Source organism: Carassius carassius, chromosome 9, assembly GCF_963082965.1.
Source record: "Carassius carassius chromosome 9, fCarCar2.1, whole genome shotgun sequence".
NCBI lineage: Eukaryota > Metazoa > Chordata > Actinopteri > Cypriniformes > Cyprinidae > Carassius > Carassius carassius.
The window spans coordinates 36,111,944-36,134,778 of NC_081763.1; the positions used below are offsets into that span (position 1 = coordinate 36,111,944).

Sequence of the window (22,835 nt, forward strand, 5' to 3'; positions counted from 1 at the left end):
TCACTCAATAATTCTAATGTCTTCATTTTGAAGGTTTTGAGACCAGATTTGGCTGAAATGTTGATGATTCACTTACGGTAACACCAAGAACATGAATTAAGCACATTGTGTTTTTGTCATACTGTGAAGGTTCTTCTTAAAGCCAGGCAGGTATTAGTGTTTTTTTGTGGTTGAAAAGCTCTATTGTACATCCAGGCATGTGTTTAGAGGTTTGTGCCTTCAGTCAGTAACAGAGCATGTTTGACACTCCTCCAGCCGACGTCGATTCTCTTTAGATGAGATTAATTACGGTGATGTGTCAGATCTGCTCCGTATGAGTTTGTGTGACAGATTGAGAGAGATTCTCTAAAGAGGATTAGTTCAGCTGTGGCGTTTTCATACAGATCGAGAATGAAGCTGCAGGACATGCATATTAAATATTATAATAATGGATAGAGTTAGAATTCTGAGAGGAAATATTCTGTGATATACAGCATGTTTAGGTTTTTAATCGCTTTAAAGCAGGAACTTGATGACACTGAAAGGTTTATGGTTTTGCTCTATTTCTATGTGACTAATATGTGATCAAATGTAAGTGAATGAGAAACAGACGATTCAGATTCTGCTTTAGATCATGATTATCAGGTTTAGTCCATGTCGCTTCACTTCTCACCTGGATGTGTTTACTGCAGTTGAATGGTGTTGATGTCTGTCTGTTTCAGAGGAGAAGTGCCGCAGCTTCATGGCTCTCACACCTGCATCAGAGAAAGGCAATGACACACACACACACAGAAACACGATGGCTCTGAATCTCTGTTGAAGTGCTTGTGTGTATGAATCTCAACATGTGTGTGTGTGCAGGGATCGTGTGGCTGTACGTGGGGATGGAGCTGCTGTACATCGCTCTGTTGTGTGTCAGTTCTCTGCTCTTGCTGATGCAGTTGTGTTTGTCATCCTGGTTTCCTCCGCAGCAGCGCTGGGGTCAGTTACTGAACGCCTTCGCCGCCATCTGCACTGTTCTGGGAGGTACAGCACACACACACACACACACACACACACACACACACACACACACACACACACACACACACACACATACACACTCTCTCTCTCTCTCTCTCTCTCTCTCTCTCTCTCTCTCTCTCCCGCTCTCTCCCTCTCTCAATTCAATTCAATTTTTCAATTCAAATGAGCTTTATTAGCATGACTGTGAAACACAATGTTGCCAAAGCATCAACATATTATATATAAGTAATAAAACAAACAAACAAAACATATATGTACAGATCATGTCATATGTAGCATAGTAAATATAAATAAATAGATAAATCCAGTCGGTCTCTCTAGAGAATTAGCTGACTCTGGCGTTGTGAATAGCTAACACATATTTAGCCGCTAGTGCAGCTGTACTATCATCTTCTCCCAGTAAGAAGAACATTTTGTCAGTGTCGCTCAGTTCAGAGAATGATGGAATTAAGATTTCAAACCTGGGCAGAAAGGTTTCTCTTATACTGGTGTATTTAGAGCAGAAGAGCAGAAAGTGTTCCTCATCCTCGATGTGCTGTAGGTCACAGTGTCTACAGATCCTCTGCTCTCTCTCTGTCTTCCTCTCTCTATCTCTAGATCATGCTCACTTAATCTGTATTTGGAGAGGATTTGTCTTTCTTTAAAATGTTTAATAAATAGATAACTGGCCAATTTAGTGGTTCTATTGAGGGCCGAGTAACATTGCAGTTTATTCTGGAGGGCAAAATGTGCTTTTAGTGCTTGATCATGAGTGACTTTTAGATGTTTGTGGATATGGTTAATAAAAGGTTTGGGGTTGATGGACGAGTTGAAGAGCGAGTGAGTTCAGAGGATGAGGTTCTGCTGAGCTTTCATTGGCGAGGAGGGCTTTATATTGCACTGACTCTGGGTCAGACTGATGGAGGTGATGCCAGAACTGAACACATCTCTTCTGGATCTCCATGTTCAGCGGGTACAGGCCCAGCTCAGCCCTGCAGGCCGCAGTGGACGTGTTTCTGTCAACCCCCAGAATATTTTTGCCAATTTCCAATTGTAATTTTTCTACTGATGTTTTATCCCAATTTTTAAAATTTAGTACTGGTCCCCAAATTTCACATCCATATAAAAGAATTGGTTTTATTATTGAATTATATAATTTTATCCAGGTTTTAATGGGTAATTTTAAGTGTCCACATCGTGACTTTATAGCATAGAAAGCCCTCCGAGCCTTTTCAGCGAGTGTTTTCACAGCCAGACCGAAGCGTCCCGAAGCGCTGATGTCGATGCCCAGATAGCTGTAGCTAGAGCTGTGCTGCAGGACCTGGCCTTTATACAGGAACTGCTGTTTGTGTCCCTGAGATCTGGCTTTCTTCTATTGTTCCAGCAGGGACAGGCTCTGCTGAAGGCCCTCAGGTGTGCAGGACAGCAGGACCAGGTCATCCGCATACAGCAGACATCTGACCTCTGACCCCTGTAGAGTGAGGCCGGGCACAGTAGAGCTCTCCAGCGCTGACGCCAGGTCATTGATGTAGATGTTGAATAGAGTTGGGCTCAGACTGCAGCCCTGCCTCACTCCACGGCCCTGCTGGAAGAACGCGGTTCTGCGGTTACCCATCTTCACCGCACTTTTGCTGTTGGTGTACAGAGATTTAATAATGTCAAATGTTTTTCCGCCAATGCCAATTTGTAGGATTTTGTACAGTAGACCATCATGCCAAATTGAATCAAATGCTTTTTTAAAGTCTACAAAACATGCAAATATTTTCCTTTGTTTGTGGTTGATGTTCTTGTTGATTAGAGTGTGGAGAGAGTAGATGTGGTCGGATGTGCGATGTTTTGGTAAAAAGCCAATCTGTGCTTTATTTAAGATGTTGTGTGCTGAGATGTGTGAGACGATGCGTGTGTGTATGATACTGCAGAACAGTTTCCCCAACACACTGCCCACACTTATCCCGCGGTAGTTATTGGGGTCGAATCGATCGCCGCTCTTAAATATGGGGGTGATGAGTCCCTCAGACCAGATCTCAGGGAAGTGTCCGGACCAGAACACCAGATTAAATCATTTGCCTATTGTTTGAATCTTGCTGGGACTGCTGAGTTTAAGCATTTCATTATTAATGTGATCTTGTCCACATGCTTTCTTTAATTTAAGATTTTTAATATGTTCTAATATTTCAGATATTGTTATTGATTTATCTAATGGATTTTGATAATTCTTAATAGTTTTTTCCATGTCTTCTAGTGTTTTCTTTATTTTACTCTGAGGTTGGTTGAGGTCGGTCGGTTCAATTTTTTGATACAGATTTTCAAAGTAAGATTTCCAAATTGTGCCATTCTGGAGTGATATCTCTAATTTGGGTTTTTGGAGTTTTTTATATAGGTTCCAGAAAGTGTTTTGATCTATTGAATCGTCAATTTCTTCAATTTTAGTTTGAAAATATTTTTCTCTTTTTTTCCACAGCAGTGTTTTGTACTTTTGCAGACAGTCTGAGTAAGAAAGCCGTAATGTCTGGCTGGACGGATCTTTGTGCTTTTTGTTGGAAAGTCTCCTGAGTTCTTTTCTGAGACCGGCACATTCATCATCAAACCAGACATCCTTTCTCTTTCTCTGTGCATTGGTTCTATGTTTGGTTTGCTGTTTAATATTAGATAGAGTTATCAATGTTACGAATATGTTATTTAAGTTTTTTGTTGCTAAATTTATTCCATTAATATCTAAAGTGAAATCAGTGGACATAAAGTCATCTAGCATTTTTAATATAGTCGGATTGTTCATATTTTCTTTGAATTGTTCTGAGTTGGATTGATTCCACTTGAGTTTCTGTTTCAGAGGAAACAGTTTTTCAGCTTCAGGTGGAGCAGTTTTGGTTATTTGACATGGGGCTTTCAGATAAAGCACAGTTTGGCAGTGATCGGACATCGGGAGCTGAGGTCTGACTGTGAAGGCATTGATAAAACTTTGATCAATATCTGTTATTGAATAATCAACCACACTGGCTCCTAATCTGGAGCAGTAAGTGAATCTACCTAATGTATCTCCACGAGTTCTGCCGTTAATGATGTATAATCCTAAACCTTTACAGAGTTTCAACATTTGTTTTCCACTAATGTTCACTGAAGTATCATAGCTGTTTCTCGGTGTGATATTAGATGAGGGATGAAACGTGGTGTCATTGGGGATGTGGTCATTATCTACAATATTTACATAATCAATTTCTCGCCCTGTTCTGGCGTTTAAGTCTCCGCAGATGAGGATGTTTCCTCTGGACTGAAAGTGTAAGATGTCAGTCTGTAATGTTGGGAAGCTTTGCTCTTCGTAATAGGGAGAGTCATGAGGTGGAATATAGATTGCACAGAGATAAAGATTAGACTGATATATGACGGATTTCACTTCAAGCCAAATGGATGATTTTCCACTTTTAGCAACTTTAATCGAATGCTTTAAATCGTCTTTGTGCCATATGAGTATTCCACCTGAGTCTCGGCCACATTTAATTTTAGAATTTTTTGATGAAGGAACCATAATTTCCTTGTATCCTATTGGACAATGTAAGGTCTCATTACTACGACACCACGTCTCATGAAAGATACAGATGTCCATGTCTGTTAGACTGCTGAGTAAGTCTTGGTCTGCAGTCTTATTACCAAAAGTAGAAGAGTGCAGACCTTGTATATTTCAACAACTGATTTTAAATGATTTCATGAATAGGTGTGTGTGTGTGTGTTATGCAGGTTATGTCCTCAGCCTGGAGCAGATGACGTTCAGCAGATGTCGGATCTGGTTGAGTTCAGCGGCTGCAGGGTTCTGTGGTTGTTGAGCGGCCGCTGCGTAGCTCTTGTGTTGGGATGGAGGTCCGGTGGTCCGTCTGGGCTCTGCTGGAGGACGAGGGCTTCTCTGTATTGTGTAGCTCTTGTGTTGGGGTGGAGGTCCGGTGGTCCGTCTGGCCTCTGCTGGAGGACGAAGGCTTCTCTGTGTTGTGTAGCTCTTGTGTTGGGATGGGGGTCCGGTGGTCCGTCTGGGCTCTGCTGGAGGACGAGGGCTTCTCTGTGTTGTGTAGCTCTTGTGTTGGGATGGAGGTCCGGTGGTCCGTCTGGGCTCTGCTGGAGGACGAGGGCTTCTCTGTATTGTGTAGCTCTTGTGTTGGGGTGGAGGTCCGGTGGTCCGTCTGGGCTCTGCTGGAGGACGAAGGCTTCTCTGTGTTGTGTAGCTCTTGTGTTGGGGTGGAGGTCCGGTGGTCCGTCTGGGCTCTGCTGGAGGACGAAGGCTTCTCTGTGTTGTGTAGCTCTTGTGTTGGGGTGGAGGTCCGGTGGTCCGTCTGGGCTCTGCTGGAGGACGAGGGCTTCTCTGTGTTGTGTAGCTCTTGTGTTGGGATGGAGGTCCGGTGGTCCGTCTGGGCTCTGCTGGAGGACGAGGGCTTCGCCTGTTATCGGAGTTTCTGTTGTTTCTTGCTGTGTTTCAAAGGGCTGTGCTTTTCAGCACTCTGGCGAAGACTTTCACTCCTTGCTTATTGAGATGTATGTGGTCATACATATGATGAGGCTGTATGTCTTTGTGATGGGCGAGATGAACATTAGGAATGAGTGCGCAGCTTCTGGAGAGTTCCACACTATTCCCGTGGATGACGTGGAAAGGCACATCGGTGCGTGGCAGCAGTGTGGACAGAGTTACTCTAGCCTCTGGGAAGCGTTGTGTGGCTCTGATCGCCACCTCTCTCATCATAGGAGCCACACGGCCCTTCATGGCCCTTAAATCATTCGTCCCTGTGTGGATTACGATGTGCTTGTAGTTTTCATGTTTACTCTCAGACAGGATCTGAAAAGCACTTCTTGTGTTTGGGCACCAGATTTTCTTGGCTCTCATGTTTGGTAGCAGAAGTCTCTCATTGACATATTTCCCGTTAGAGTCCGTCAGGATAAGAGCATGTGTTTCTCCCGGGTCCTGTGCAGAGGAGCTGTGGATCTGGGGTGCAGGATCAGTCGAGCAGTGAGGTTCTTCTTCCACGGGCTGCTGTTCAGGTTGAGGGTTTTCCATGAGCATCTCTGGACGAGTCAAGGGTTTGGCAGAAGACTCTTTAGGGGCTGAAACAGAGTTGAGTCTTTCTTTCAGATCTGTGATGAGTTTATCTTTGGTGTGGAGTACTGACTTCAAGGCCGATAACTCCTCCTGCATTTCTTTTCTAACTTCCGTTAGTTTTCTTCCTAAAGTTGATTTTACTTCCCTTAGTTCATCTTTGGTTTTCTGAAGTTCTTCTGTCATTTCTTCTCTGTGTCTCTGCAGAGATTCAACTTCTTGTTTTAAGTTCTTTATGTCAATTGTCACTTGTTCCATGTTGTTGTCTTTCAGGTGGGATAGTATTAATTCTTTTATCTCCACGACTTCTACTTCCAGAAGTGAAAAGTTGTCTTTCATTCTTGACATTGGAGATGGAATGGTAGTTGCTGAAGTCACTGTCGTCTTTAGAACTGATTTTTCAGGAGAGGGAACAATGTTCATATTCTTGTCCACTTCATCAGACAGTGCCAGGTTTTTTATTAATTCAAAATCTTTAATGAAGATCTTGAGAGCAGACTCTGATCCCTGGGCCATGACAGTGCCATTTTGATACAAGTTCAGGGTCAAAAATCTTGTTTCATCATTTTTTTCAGCATCTTCAATCATCATCATCATCTCTCTCTCTCTGTCTCTCTCTCTCTCTCTCTCTCTCTCCCTCTCTCTCTCTCTCTCTCTCTCTCTCTCCCGCTCTCTCCCTCTCTCCCGCTCTCTCTCTCTCTCTCTCTCTCTCTCTCTGTATCTCTCTCTCCCGCTCTCTCTCTCTCTCTCTCTGTCTCTCTCTCTCTCTCTCTCTCCCGCTCTCTCTCTCTCTCTCTCTCTCTCTCTGTATCTCTCTCTCCCGCTCTCTCTCTCTCTCTCTCTGTCTCTCTCTCTCTCTCTCTCTCTCCCGCTCTCTCTCTCTCTCTCTCTCTCTCTCTCTCTCTCCCGCTCTCTCTCTCTCTCTCTCTCTCTCTCCCGCTCTCTCTCTCTCTCTCTCTCTCTCCCCCTCTCTCTCTCTCTCTCTGTCTCTCTCTCTCTCTCTGTCTCTCTCTGTCTCTCTCTCTCTGTCTCTCTCTCTGTCTCTCTCTCTCTCTCTCTCTCTCTCTGTCTCTCTCTCTCTCTCTCCCTCCTTCGCTCTCTCTCTCTCTCTCTCTCTCTCTCTGTCTCTCTCTCTCTCTCTCAATTCAATTCAATAAAGCTTTATTGGCATGACAAAAATACATTCGTATTGCCAAAGCATGAAAACAACATATAAAATGATTTTGAACATTTAGTACAGAAAATAATAATAATAATTCAATTAAATAAAAATAAAAAATAATAAAATAAAAATAAATAAATAATAAATAAAAATAGTCAAACAGTTTATGAACATTTCAAAAATCTGTGAACAACTTAGAATTTAGTGTGTAAGTGTTTGTGTGTTTGTTTTGTGTACGAGCGTGTGAGTGTGTGTGAGTGTGTGTGTGTGTGTGTGAGCGCATCACTGATTGGTCGTCAACTCTCTCTTTTTGTGACAGGCATCGATGTATCTTGCCGCTAGTGTCATACATTCTCTTTTTTCACCTAATAGGTGTTGGAATTGTGTTTTGTGGTTCAATTTTAGAAAGTTAGGGCAAAGTTTTTCAAATTGTATGTAGAAAGTCCCTCTAATGTCCTCATAGTTGGGACAGCTGGTGAGGAAGTGTTGCTCTGTCTCCACCTCCCCCTGGGCACAGTGCGGGCAGAGGCGTCTCTCTCGGGGCAGCCAGCTCTGCCGGTATCTGCCCGTCTCCACAGTCAGGCTGTGGTTGCTCAGTCTGTACCTCGTCATTCTTCTTCTGAGTGTGCAGTCCTTCACTGCACTCAGGTATTCTGCAGTTGTGTAGTCTCTGTTTAGGGCCAAATAGCATTCTAGTTTACTCTGTTTTTGTGTTGTTTGAGTCCAATAGGTCAGGTAATGCTCTCGTTGAGCTTTTATGATGTGGTTGGGCCGGATTGTGTGGATGAGGGTGTCAGTGTCCTGAGGCTGGTTAGTGTTAGTGGTGTTCGTCTGTGTGTGGAGCCTCAGGACCAGCTGAATGAGTGGGCTCTTCTCAGGGCTCATCTCATGGTTCTGAAGGGCTTTATAATGATAAGAGTTGGGGTCACTCATTTTTAGATGTTTCCAGAATTTGATGGCTCGTTTCTCCACATGTATCAGGAGAGGGTATTGGCCTAATTCTGCCCTGCATGCGTTGTTCGCCGTGTTCCTCTGTACTCTCAGGATACTCTTACAGAACTCGGCATGCAGGGTTTCTATCGGATTTTTGTCCCATTTGTCGAATTGGTGATTTAGGAGAGGACCCCAAACTTCACTGCCATATAATGCAATTGGTTCTATGACTGATTGGAATATTTTGAGCCAGATTCTGATTGGCATTTCAATTTGGATAGATTTTTTGATGGCATAGAAGGCCCTTCTTGCTTTCTCTTTCAGTTCATTCACGGCCAAATTTAGGTTTCCGTTTGCACTTATCTTCAGCCCGAGGTATGTGTAGCTTGAGACATGATCAAGTTTGGTCATACCAAGGGTGAAGTTTTGTCCCTTTCCCTGACATCTGGGTCTTTTCTGAAATGTTATTATTTTAGTTTTGGTTGGGTTGACGGTCAGGGCCCAGGTCTGACAGAACTGATGCAGGATGTCCAGGTTCTGCTGTAGACCCTCTTCTGTTGGAGACAGCAGGACCAGATCATCCGCATACAGCAGGAGCTTTATAGAGGAGTCGTGAAGTGTGAGGCCAGGAGCTGCCGATTCTTCCAGGAGTTTCGCCAATTCATTAATGTAGATGTTGAAGAGGGTCGGTGATATTGGGCAGCCCTGTCTCACACCCCGCCCTTGAGTGAAGAACTCGGTTCTTTTATGGCCAATTTTAATTGCACATTGATTGTTTGAGTACATCGTTTTTATAATGCTATATGTTTTGCCCCCAATACCTGATTCTAGAAGTTAAGAAAGAAGGCCTTCATGCCAAATCGAATCAAAGGCCTTCTGGAAGTCTACAAAGCAAGCGAAAATTTTGGTTTTGTTTTGGTTGATGTATTTATCGATCAGGGTATGCAGGGTGAATATATGGTCTGATGTTCTAAAATTTGGTAGGAATCCAATCTGGCTTTTGCTCAGGACACTGTGCTCTGAGAGGAAGTGGACGAGTCTCGTGTTGATGATGCTGCAGAACATCTTCCCCAGATTGCTGCTCACACAGATGCCTCTGTAATTGTTGGGGTCTGATGTGTCTCCACTCTTGAATATGGGCGTTATGAGTCCTCTATTCCAGGTGTCAGGGAAATGGCCAACACTCAGAACCAAGTTGAACAGTTTCATGATGGCCAATTTGAATTTGGGGCTTATATTTTTCAGCATCTCGTTAAGGATGCCGTCTGGTCCTCTTGCCTTTTTTGTTGGCAGAGCCTGTATTTTATCCATCAGCTCTTCTTCTGTGATTGGGTAGTCTAGTGGATTTTGGTGTTTGCCAATAATGTTTTCTATATGGTTTAATTTTTCATATATTTGTGTTTGTTTTATATTCATGTCTAATTTGCTATAGAGTTGCTCAAAGTGATTTTTCCAGGTGTCTCCGTCTTGTATTGTAATTTGTTCATGTTTCTTATTGTTTAGGTGATTCCAGTTGTCCCAGAAACTGTTTGATTGGACAGAATCTTCAATAGTTTTGAGCTGATTTTGGATGTACTGTTTGTGACGAGTGGGGCGGGGCCGAGGGACATGGGAGCGAGGCCGGGGGAGTGATTGGAGATGAACTACACCTGTTCGTCCCACCGGTCTCGAGGCCCATGGAGGAGATGGAAGGATATAAAACTGGAGCGACGACAGTGAAGGACGAGAGAGGACCAGGCCTGGGTTTTTAGTTGTGTTTTGGTTTTTATTTTATGCGCACCAGTCGTCCGTGAGGGGCTGGTGCGCTGTTTTGTGTTTATTTTGTTATTAAAATGTTTTTGATTGTCCGCCGGTTCCCGCCTCCTTCTTCCGGATGAATATGAAGGTTGATATCATTACAGTGGTGCCGAAGCCCGGGAGAAGGAGGGACGCGCTGCTGAAGATCCCTCGCCGCTGTGGTGAATCCGCGGTGCCATCGAGCTGGCGAGGAGTGTGCCGCCATGGACGCTCGAGGCGGTGGACTGGAGCGAGTTGCCGGGGACGGGCGAGCTCGCTACCGGCCGCCCACGATGTGGAGAGACGGCTGCCGTCCGTGAGGGAGCGGAGGAGTCGGCGCCGTTCGCCAGGTGGCCGGAGCCTGCTGCCTCCGCCGGAACGGGGAGGAGCAGGGAACGGGGGACTCCTGCCGGCTGCCCAAAACCGGAGGAGCCGTCGCCGTCCACCGGGCGGCGGAGGAGTGTCGTGCCGTCCGCCGAGGGCCGTCCAGTGCCACCGCCAGGCACCGCGGAGGAGATCACCCAGCTGGTGGAGGGCCGAGCAGCGGTGCGTCTGGGAACCGGAATTTTTTTTTTTTTTTTTTCCTCTCTCCCCTCTCTCGTCTCTGTCGCTCCTCCTTCCATCTCCTTTTCTCTCGCCTCGCCTGTCCTACCCCCAGGTTCCCGCAGGTCCCCGGGAGCGGCCCCCCCGGAGGGAGGGGGGGGGGGAGTAGAGCGCAGTCTCGGGAGTACCCCCCGGCCTGCGAGGGGCGATGGGGGTATGTGACGAGTGGGGCGGGGCCGAGGGACATGGGAGCGAGGCCGGGGGAGTGATTGGAGATGAACTGCACCTGTTCGTCCCACCGGTCTCGAGGCCCATGGAGGAGATGGAAGGATATAAAACTGGAGCGACGACAGTGAAGGACGAGAGAGGACCAGGCCTGGGCTTTTAGTTGTGTTTTGGTTTTTATTTTATGCGCACCAGTCGTCTGTGAGGGGCTGGTGCGCTGTTTTGTGTTTATTTTGTTATTAAAATGTTTTTGATTGTCCGCCGGTTCCCGCCTCCTTCTTCCGGATGAATATGAAGGTTTTTATCGTTACAGTGGTGCCGAAGCCCGGGAGAAGGAGGGACGCGCTGCTGAAGATCCCTCGCCGCTGTGGTGAATCCGCGGTGCCATCGAGCTGGCGAGGAGTGTGCCGCCATGGACGCTCGAGGCGATGGACTGGAGCGAGTTGCCGGGGACGGGCGAGCTCGCTACCGGCCGCCCACGATGTGGAGAGACGGCTGCCGTCCGTGAGGGAGCGGAGGAGTCGGCGCCGTTCGCCAGGTGGCCGGAGCCTGCTGCCTCCGCCGGAACGGGGAGGAGCAGGGAACGGGGGACTCCTGCCGGCTGCCCAAAACCGGAGGAGCCGTCGCCGTCCACCGGGCGGCGGAGGAGTGTCGTGCCGTCCGCCGAGGGCCGTCCAGTGCCACCGCCAGGCACCGCGGAGGAGATCACCCAGCTGGTGGAGGGCCGAGCAGCGGTGCGTCTGGGAACCGGAATTTTTTTTTTTTCCTCTCTCCCCTCTCTCGTCTCTGTCGCTCCTCCTTCCATCTCCTTTTCTCTCGCCTCGCCTGTCCTACCCCCAGGTTCCCGCAGGTCCCCGGGAGCGGCCCCCCCGGAGGGAGGGGGGGGGGGAGTAGAGCGCAGTCTCGGGAGTACCCCCCGGCCTGCGAGGGGCGATGGGGGTATGTGACGAGTGGGGCGGGGCCGAGGGACATGGGAGCGAGGCCGGGGGAGGGATTGGAGATGAACTACACCTGTTCGTCCCACCGGTCTCGAGGCCCATGGAGGAGATGGAAGGATATAAAACTGGAGCGACGACAGTGAAGGACGAGAGAGGACCAGGCCTGGGCTTTTAGTTGTGTTTTGGGTTTTATTTTATGCGCACCAGTCGTCCGTGAGGGGCTGGTGCGCTGTTTTGTGTTTATTTTGTTATTAAAATGTTTTTGATTGTCCGCCGGTTCCCGCCTCCTTCTTCCGAATGAATATGAAGGTTGATATCGTTACACTGTTCTTTCTTCTTTCTGAGTGTATTTTTATATGTTTTAAGCTCCTCACAATAATGAAGACGTAAATCTGAATCGTCTGGTTGTCTGTGTTTTTGGTTTGCAAGCTGTCTCTGTTGCGTTAAGTTTTTAGAAAATTGATAATTTATCATGATCTCGTGGATGTTTGGAGAGAAGCCTTTCCTAATGTAAAACAATATACGTGGACAAAAGTAAATTCAAATAGGGTTTCTGCAGCAAGACTTGACAGAATTTATGTTCAAAGAAGTTGTTGTGAAAAGTTTCATGATAGTTCTATTATTCCTACTCCTTTCTCAGACCATCATTATGTGTCTGTCAATATCACTTCTGCACAGAGCACATTTAAATGCCCCTACTGGCGCTTTAGCAATAGGCTTTTGCAGGATCACAACTTTGTGCACTCTTTTTCACTTTTCTGGGAGATGTGGAGAGAGAGTAAGTCTCAGTATAAATCCCTGAGTCAGTGGTGGGATATTAGTAAAGTTCAAGGTAAGATGTTTTGCCAGGAGTATACTGCACATAATAAGAATACTCTTGGAAGCAAAATGAGACAATTTGAACAGGACATTTTGCTGAACATTGAACAATATGATGGGAGTACTGTTGAAGTGTTGGAAACTAGGAAAATTCTTCTCCACAATCTCCTGGAAGAGAAGGCAAAAGAGACTCTGGTTCGGGCAAGGTTTACATCCTTTAATTGCATGGATGCCCCAACATCTTTTTTTTTCAATTTGGAGAAGAAAGTTGTTGATAAAAAAGCTTTAAGTCGTCTGAAACTGCCTGAAGGAGGTGAAACAACTGATGAACATGAGGTAATTGCTCAAGCACTGCTGTTTTATGAAAACCTTTACAAAGCAGAGACATGTGATGGAGAAATAGCAGAAACACTTCTCCAGGATTTACCTCATCTGATGGAGAGTGATAAGGCCAAGCTTGATCAGACTTTGCACTTAAGTGAATTGACTGCTGCTATTACAGGCATGTCCGCTGGAAAGGCTCCAGGATTGGATGGCTTAACGGCAGAATTTTATAAACTGTTTTGGTCAGTGATTGGAGAAGACTTGTTCTCAGTTTTCTTAGAGTGCTTTGAAAGAGGCACCTTACCGCTGAGTTTACGAAGAGCACTTATCACCTTGCTACCCAAGAAGGGTGATCTGGCGGATATAAGAAACTGGCGTCCAGTGTCTTTGCTTGGAGTGGATTATAAGATTCTGTCAAAAGCATTAACTAATAGATTAAAACTCCATATATCATCAATAATTCACGCAGACCAGTCATTTTGTATTCCAAAACGCACAATATTTGATAATTTGTTTTTGCTTCGTGATTTGATCTCATTTGCCAGAGACAATGATGTTAATGTGGGCTTTTTATCTTTAGATCAGGAGAAAGCTTTTGATCGTGTGGATCATGAGTTCCTTTTTAAATGTTTTGAAGCTTTTGGTTCTGTTTTTAGTTCTTATGTTAAATTATTGTACACTGATATTTATAGTTTCTTAAAAATAAGTGGTTCACTTACAAGACCTTTTTCAGTTGGCAGAGGCATACGGCAGGGTTGCAGTATGTCAGGTATTTTATATGCCATAGCCATTGAACCGTTGCTAACTGTTCTGAGGCGTCAACTTTGTGGAGTTTCAATGGCGGGCCTTTTTGAATCAGAGATGGTAGCCGTTAAACTCAGTGCTTATGCTGACGATGTCACTGTCATAATAAGATCCAATGAAGATGTGTGCAAGCTGGAAGTGGCTCTTGACATGTATCAAAAAGCCTCCTCAGCTCGAGTCAACTGGGGAAAAAGTGCATCGTTGTTATTAGGCCAATGGGAGGAAGAAGGTAGGCCTGTTCCTTAACTTCCTCAGCGCTGCCCCTGGAGTTCAGAGGGGTTTAAAGTGCTGGGGGTCTTTATTGGAACAGAGCAATACATGCAGAAAAACTGGGAAGGCGTTTATGAAAAAGTGACTGGTCGTTTACAGAAATGGAGATGGATTCTCCCACAATTGTCTTACAGAGGAAGGGTTCTTGTTGTTAACAATCTAGCAGCATCAATGCTGTGGCATCGCTTGACTGTTATCGACCCCCCGAAAGAACTACTACAAAAACTACAGAAGGACTTTGTGGATTTTTTTTGGGATGGTTTCCACTGGCTTCCTTCAGGAATCCTATATTTGCCAGTAAATGAAGGAGGTCAAGGACTGATTGAGCTATCAGCTAAAATCAGAGCCATGAGACTAAAATCTGCACAAAGACTGCTTTTTTCTAGAGATTTTATCCCTTGGGTGTCTTTTGGACTAACTTTACTAAGATCCCTTTGTAGTAGTGATCTTGATAAGCAACTGTTTTTGATGTCACCGTTTATTGAAAATGTCACATTTGGTGCAAATTTTTATGCATCGGTTTTGAAATCTTGTGAAATGTTTAGGCTGCATAGGTCTGAAAATGATCATTATGGTTTGAATGAACCACTGTTTTTTAATCCTTTTTTAGGGAATGTTTGCGTGTCTAATAGTATAGTTAAGTTATGCATGAAGAAAGGTTTTACCAAAGTGGGGCACTTGATTAATGTAGAATCAAAAGAGTGGAGATCAGCAGAAGATATTGCCAGTCAGGTTGATTTGAGGTCTGTGAGGGTGGTAGAGCGGCTGATTTCAGGGTTGAAAGCTGCTCTTCCGTTCCCTCTTTTGCAGTTTGTAGAGCTTTCTCTAGAGGGTGGGCCTTCACATCTTGATTTTCCTGATTTAGGTGTGTGCCCTGGAGTTTGTCCTGAAACCAGCCAGGTTGGAAAGCTGCTAAATTTTGAGAGATTAAAAGGGCTACTTTTTCATTCTGTGAGGAAAAAAGACATGTATCAAGCCTGTGTAAAAACTGCGTATTTTAAGGATCTTCATGACAGAATTGATACAAAATGGAGAGAAAAGCTCACAGTTGCAGACGATATTTCTCCTTCTTGGAGGCTCTTTTATAAAAGTCCTCTTCCAAAACGTTCAGGTGATTTGCAATGGAGAATATTACATTGTGTGATAGCCACTAATGCGTTTGTGTCCAAACTCAACTTGAATGTTCTGCCCTTGTGTCATGCCTGTAATAGTCATGAAACGGTTTTTCATGTTTTTATTGAATGTCCAAGGTTAGTGCCACTTTTGGCATTGCTGGAAAGAATAATTGATGTGCTGGGATTTGAGTTTAACAAAGTAATTTTTATTTATGGCTGTAGGTATTCTAAAGTGTACAAGGATCGCTGTACTGTTGCTAATTTTATTCTTGGGCAAGCAAAATTAGCTATGTGGAAGACTTACAGACTTGCTCTGGCGAATTTATGAACAAATGGTGTGTAAATAGCGGTTTGTTTGTGTTTTGTGAAGAAAACTCTTTATCATTTGTTTGGTGAATAATTTTGAACATTCATTGTATTAATGTTGAGTGTGTAATGTAATTTTTGATTGAGTAAAGAATTTTAAACGTCTCTCTGTCTCTCTCTCTCCCGCTCTCTCTCTCTCTCTCTCTCTCTCTCTCTCTCCCCCCTCTCTCTCTCTCTCTCTCTGTCTCTCTCTCTCCCGCTCTCTCTCTCTCTCTCTCTCTCCCGCTCTCTCTCTCTCTCTCTCTCTCTCCTCTCTCTCTCTCTCTGTCTCTCTCTCTCTCTCTCTCTCTCTCTCTGTCTCTCTCTCTCTCTCTCTCTCTCTCTCTGTCTCTCTCTCTCTCTCGGGTGTGTTGCATGCTGGGAAGTGAGAGTGTGGCGTGGGGTGTGAGAGCGTGAAGTTTCTTAAGTTTTTTCTTATAGTTAGAACTATTTTTTTCCATAGGTTTTACCTATCTTCTTTTATTATTTTCTTTTTCCTCACTTCTTTGGGTCACCGATTATTGTAAAAAACGAACAACTAGTAATCAGGATAATTGAAAGCGGCATTTGGGTGAAAGAAACTTTTGTACCCGTTACACCTCTTTTTGCTCCAGCTACAAAAGTGACAATCTCCAATGTACTTCCTTTCATTAAAGATGATGCGATCGTGCGAGAATTGATACGGTTCGGAAAGATGGCTAGTGCTGAGAAAACGATTCCCTTGGGTTGTAAATCTACCGAACTTAAGCACGTATTGTCTTTTAGAAGACAAGTGTTCATGTTTCTGACAGCACCTACTAAAACACTGGATGTTTCGTTTCGAGTGACATGTGGAGAGAGTTCTTATATGGTTTACGCGAGCACTGATACTTTACGTTGTTTTGAGTGCGGAGTTTTTGGCCACAAGAGATTGTCTTGCCCTCATAAACAGCAGCAGGCAGAGGAAACAGCAGGGCCGTCAGGTTTGACAAGTGCGAGTAGCGGAGCGACTGAGGTGGGAGAGCCAGTGAGTGATGCGGGTGCGCGGAAAGAGGACGAGGATGCAAAACAAGAAAGTGAAGCTGGTGATAGAGTAGAGGTGAGTGTAAACGCGACTGGAAGTACTGAGGGTATAAATGAAGAGGTTTCGTCTATTGGTTGTATTGTTACTGGTGCTTTATGCTTCAAAGATGATAGAATGCAAGAAGACATTACAGGTTCAAATGATGAAGCGGAAAAAGAGTCCGAAGATGAGAGTATTAGAGATGATGATTCATGCATTGATGTAGACGTTGGCAGATATGGAGATTTGTATACTGTTGAACAGATAAACTCTTTCCTGGATGAAACTAAGGGGAGGAGTGTTAATGTTGAAGAGGTTTTTCCTGACCTAGAGAAATTCATCGCATCCGTAACGAAAGCTCGTAAAGAATGTAACGTTGAGATTTTGTCGCAGCAAAAAAGGTTTAGACTAAAGAAATATTTGACAGCAGTCAGACAAAAAATTCAAAAGATGAAGGGTAAACGTAGGTCTACTAGAACTAGCCTTAAATAAATGCACATGGGGAGCTGGCCTTTACTATGTTTTTTTCTTTCTTTTTTTCTTTTTCCTTTTCCTTTTCCTTCCCCCTATTTATGGATGTTCTTAAAATAGGATCCTTAAATATAAATGGGGCAAGGGACAGAAGTAAATGGCCTTTATTAAAAGAGTGTTTAAATTTGAAAGAAACTCAAATTGTGTTTCTACAAGAAACACATGAAGAAAATGAAACTGATTTTGGGATGTGGCTGGGAGGGAGATCATGCTTTGAGTCATGGCACCAACCTTAGTGCAGGGGTGGTAATATTATTTTCACCCAGTTATAAAGTAAAAATTTTGTCTAAGAATGAAGTAGTGAAAGGGCGCCTACTTGCTCTAAGAGTAGAAATAAAAAATAGAGTTTTTGTCCTAATAAATGTTTATGCTCCTACAACGGGTAGAGAGAAATAGCTTTTTTTCTTAAACTTAAAGATGTAGTTTCCTCTTTTATAAATGAAGATCTTTTAGTAATTGGAGGAGATTGGAATTGTACTTTAGATTTTACTTTTGATAGAAATGGAGAAGAACCTCATTTTTTATCAGCAGTATCTTTGAGAGAGATTACCACACAATTTGGACTTATTGATATTTGGAGAGAGAAAAATAAAACAGCAAAACAATATACATGGATTAAAGTGACAGAAAATAGGATCAGTGCAGCACGGTTAGATAGATTCTATGTCAAGAATACAATGTGCAGTAGAATAGAAGAGACCAAAATATGCCCAAGCTCGATTTCAGATCATCATTTAATTTCCTTAAAAATGATTGTAACACAAACAACCCCTCATTGCTCTTATTGGAGATTTAGTAATAAACTATTAGAGAATCTCGATTTTCATGAAAAATTTAATCTTTTTTGGAAGTATTGGACAGAACAAAAAAGTAATTATGAAAATCTTCTTCAATGGTGGGAGGTGGGAAAAGTTCAAATCAAGCTCTTCTGCCAACAATATTCATCACAAGCTTGGATTAGTTTAAAAAGGAAAATGTCTAAACTAGAAGAAGATATTTCTGCATTATATGTTTCATTGATTAATAAGAATGACATGGGAGTCCAAGGAAAGTTGTTATCCAAAAAACATGAATTAAGAGGTATATTACATGAAAAAGTGAAATCAGCACTTGTTAAAGCACGGTTTATTTCCATTAATGATATGGATGCACCTACGAAATATTTTTTTAATTTGGAAAAGAAGGTTGTTCATAATAATTTCATGCATTGTTTACGAAGACCTGATGGTAGTACTACGTCCGATCCTTTAATGATGAGAAGAACTGCTGTTGATTTTTATTCTAAGTTATTTGCAAAAGAAGACACTGATCTGAATACAACATGTGAACTTTTTAAAGATTTACCAAACTTGAAAGAAGAGGAAAGACTTTTTCTAGACTCCAGCATTACCTTTGAAGAAGTAACGGATGCAGTAAAACAACTCTCAACGGGTCGAGTACCAGGTCTTGATGGACTTACCGCAGAATTTTACAAGTCTTTTTGGGGAATAATTGGACAGGACGTTTTAAAGTTCTTGAAGAAAGCTATAAACTGAAGGAACTGCCAAAAAGTTGTCAAAGGGCAGTCCTTTCTCTTCTTCCAAAGAAAGGAGATTTGTGTTTACTTAAAAACTGGAGACCTGTTGCTGTTCTTAACTCTGACTATAAGATATTGTCTAAATCAATTGCAAATCGACTTAAGATGGTTTTAGGCTCGTTGGTTCATGAAGATCAGTCTTATTGTGTTCCTAAAAGATGTATTTATGATAATTTGTCTTTAATGAGAGATCTTTTAGAATATTTAGGAATGTACAATGTTGGTGCTGGTCTAATATCTCTAGACCAAGAAAAAGCATTTGATCGGGTGGATCATCTGTATTTGTTTCATGTCTTAAAGTGTTTTGGTTTTGGTGATAGTTTTATATCATGGATAAAATTGTTGTATAAAGGATCCTTGAGTATGATAAAAATCGGAGGTGGGTTAAGTGTACCAGTTAAAATACAAAAAGGAATCAGACAAGGCTGCCCAATGTCTGGCCAACTGTACAGCTTGGCGATTGAACCATTATTGTGTATGCTTCGACGTAAACTAAAAGGTCTAACTATAAATGGTAGTTTAAAAAAAGAGTCTATTATATTATCTGCATACGCTGATGATATTACTGTGATAATTCAAAATCAGGAAGATGTACAGAATTTAAAGGGGGCTCTAGACATCTATGAAAGAGCGTCATCTGCTAGGCTTAACTGGGATAAAACAGAAGCTGTGTGGTATGGTACTACTGAAAATACCAATATGGTTTTACCGAAACTCCCAAATAATATTCAGTGGGGTACACGTGGTTTGAAATATCTTGGAGTATATCTTGGTCAAGAGGAATATAAAAAGAAAAATTGGGAGGGTTTAGTGGAGAAGGTCTGTGCGAGGTTGTCTAGCTGGAAATGGTTGCTACCCCAGTTATCATATAGGGGAAGAGTACTGATTGCCAACAATCTCATTGCCTCAATGCTTTGGCATAAAATGATGGTTGTGGATCCACCAGTGATTTTAATCGAAGAAATTCAAAAGAGACTTGTTAATTTTTTTTGGTCTGGTCAGCATTGGCTGAGAGCTGCTGTCCTCTATCTTCCTGTTCAAGAAGGGGGACAGGGACTGATAGACATTCGCGCTAGACTGACAGTTTTCCGACTGCAGGCTATTCAGCGCCTACTATATCACCAGCAGCATGGATGGATGGAACTAACATGTGCTCTTCTACGCAAGGCTGGACGAATGGGTCTAGATAAACAGCTATTCACCATGACCCTAAAGAGAACTTCTCTTGGTGGACTTAACTCGTTTTACCTCAATATTATGGATTTATGGCAAATGTTTTCTGTTTCAAGAGAGTGGTCAAAACCAGGTCCGTGGCTGTTTAACAAATCTCTTTTTTTCAATCCTCTTTTTCCTGCTGAGATTCTGAACTCTGAGACCATAAGGTCAAACTTGCTGGCTGCTGGAATATCCATGTTTCGGGATCTAAGGATAGGAGATGGGTGGATTGAAGCTGAAGAACTTGCTCGAAAAGTGGGTTTCAGGTCTGTCCGTCTCGCTAAACGAGTGCTACAAGACCTAGAAGCTGAACTTCCCTTTTCAGTTAAAGAATTTCTCAGAGAGACTTGTGCAGGAGAGGATACAGAGCCATTCACTTTTCCGGAATTTGACCTTTTGATGAAAAGGGATTATCAAGAGGAAGATCCGGTAAAATTGTTGTCTTTGAATACTCCAGAAATGGGGTTGTTCAATGGTTTATCAAAAAGAACTTTATATACAGCATGTGTTAAAACTATGAACTATCAAGACCTTAAAGATCAAACAGAAAGCAAATGGACTTTAGTGTTGGGGTCAGACTCTTCCCTGAAAGGTAGCTGGCGGACCCTGTACAAAAAACCCACTGAAAAGAGAGTGGGAGATCTGCAGTGGAGAATTGTACATGGAGTTTTAGCCACAAACAGACACATAGCACGACTGAATCCTTTAGTTGGGGAGGGTTGTCCTGTCTGTAACGCATCAGAAACTGTGATTCATGCATTTATGGAATGTTATCGCCTGAAAAACTTGATGCAGTTAGTGAAGGTTTGGAGTCTGGAGTTAAATGGTTCGTTTAATGTTTCGATGTTTATTTATGGGCCAAAGTACTCAGTAGAAAACAAGAAGAAAGTTATTATTCTAAATTTTCTTTATGGAATGGTGAAGTTGGTAATTTGGTGTACAAGAAAAAACAAAGTTGAAGAAAGTGGGTGTATTGATCCTATTTTATTGACTAAATGTTTTGTAAAAAAAAAAGGTTAACGGTAGAGTATGCTTTTTATAGCATTACACATAATGTTCAGTCTTTTTTTCATCTTTGGGGTTTTAATAATTTTCTGTGTGAGCCTGATGAGAATGGAAGCTTTAATCTAAACATTCTCTAATGTGTATATGAATGAAAATATATGTGGAATTGTCTAATGGGGGATGTTTAAATTTTTTTTTGTTTTTTACACATTGTTTAAAAAAAAAAAAAAAAACACACCTTCTTTGGGTTTGTAAATATTTATGCAGATAAATTCCAAATGTTATTTTATTAATAAAGGGATTTTCAAATGTCAATGTCTCTGTCTCTCTCTCTCTCTCCCTCTCTCTCTCTCTCTCCCTCTCTCTCTCTCTCTCTCTCTCTCTCTCCCTCTCTCTCTCTCTCTGTCTGTCTCAGGGCTGGTTGGGATGGTCGCTCACATGATGTATATGCAGGTTTTCCAGGTGACAATCTCTCTCGGCCCTGAGGACTTTAAACCTCACAGTTATGGATACTCTTGGGCCTTTTAGTGAGTACAACACACGTGTCTGTGTGTGTGTGTGTGTGTGTGTGTGTGTGTGTGTGTGTGTGTGTGTGTGTGTGTGTGTGTGTGATTTTGTCAGGTCATTTGAACGGACAAATACATGTGAAATTGTTGAATGACCCATCTTGGAAAGTATCCTCAAAAACACAGTTGGTTATGTCTTAAGTGAACTTGTCTTTAATAATGTTTGAACTTTATATTTATTAGGGTAGGATTTTTACTGTAGTAACAAAATGGGAATCCTTAATGTTGTATATTAAAATTTAATATATTTAAAGTAGAAAAAAATCCTTAGTTTCTGTAGGCTGTGGGCAAGTGTGTGATGCTGAGTGTTTTCAGGTCAGATGTCATGTGGTGTTATCAGTCTTAAGTCTGTGTATATGAATGCTTTCACACAAGGTCTGATGCTCTGTTGCTGACGTTGTGTCTGGTGTTTGTAGCGTGGCGTGGGTGGCCTTCACCTGCTGCATGTCTTCTGGCGTGTCGACACTCAACAACTACACCAAGAAGTTCCTGATGGTGGGACCCAAGCACAGGAGCGTGTTTTACCCCTGCAGGAACTTCACCTTTCCTCCGCAGCTGCCTCCGCTCTCGCCTCTGTCTCCGTACTTCTCCCCGCTGCTCCCAGCCCCTCCTCCTCCACCTCCTCGACCCGCCCCTCTCTCACCATGCCCCGCCCCTCACTCCCACAGCCCTGCCCCTCTCTCACCATGCCAAACCCCTCACTCCCACAGCCCCGCCCCTCTCTCACCATGCCACACCCCTCACTCCCACAGCCCCGCCCCTCTCTCACCATGCCCCGCCCCTCACTCACACAGCCCCGCCCCTCTCTCGCTCCTGGAGCCTGCCATGTCTCCTCCCTTCGCTTTGCTTCTGTCTCCACTGAGCTTTGCGTCTCAGTGTCCAGACGAGGAGTTCAGCCCGCTCTGATCCGTGTTTGTTTTTGTGTATTAAAGCACCTATGGTTTCAGTTCAGATGTCCAAACTCAACATTTGTATTGGAATCTGAATGCCAACTCATGAAAATATAAATGTATTGCAGTGTTTTTCTAATGACGTTATGACTGCTTTGCCCTTTGAAATCTTCATAATATTGTTAAGCAAGAAATTCCACTTCATTTTGTGTATTTTGTACCAAAACAATAAACGGTTAATTTTCCTATTTATATGTTAATTACTATGCATCAACATTAATACATTTTTCTTTATTCATTATTATTACAGTATTTCACAATTGCTAAAACACTAAACCCCATTCTCTGAACCCAATGCTCAGTGGCCTGAACACATTTGTCGAATCAGTCACTTTGTAGGCAAAACCTTAAACAAGTTCAGGTAGTTAAGACACTGTTTGCAAATCTCATCCACTCTTTTTGCAAAACTCTAAACACATTTTTACTCACTAAAACACATTTTGCACTGTTTTGCAAAATGGTAAATACATGTGGCAAAAGTTAAACACAACTACAACACAACTGTCATCGTTAACACACAACAACTCAAAATTGTTCACACTTGTTTCTAATGATGTGATCAAATCAGTTGTCTAGAATATAAGCCCGTACAGGTGGCCCAGGTACGGTGAGTGTTGATACCACAATGGATGGAAACTATG

The 22,835-nt window shown here is 43.0% G+C and overlaps 1 protein-coding gene across 1 annotated transcript in view; it reads left to right on the forward strand.

Moving 5' to 3' along the window:
- The window catches only part of LOC132149795 (germ cell-specific gene 1-like protein), a 23,111-nt gene extending 961 nt beyond the window's left edge, over positions 1-22,150 (forward strand). The window contains exons 2-5 of the mRNA XM_059559194.1: positions 702-749; positions 841-1,005; positions 21,094-21,205; positions 21,661-22,150. Of these exons, the coding sequence (XP_059415177.1) occupies positions 702-749; positions 841-1,005; positions 21,094-21,205; positions 21,661-22,150 (815 nt within the window). The remainder of the gene's footprint in view (positions 1-701; positions 750-840; positions 1,006-21,093; positions 21,206-21,660) is intronic.
- Positions 22,151-22,835: the final 685 nt, after the last annotated feature.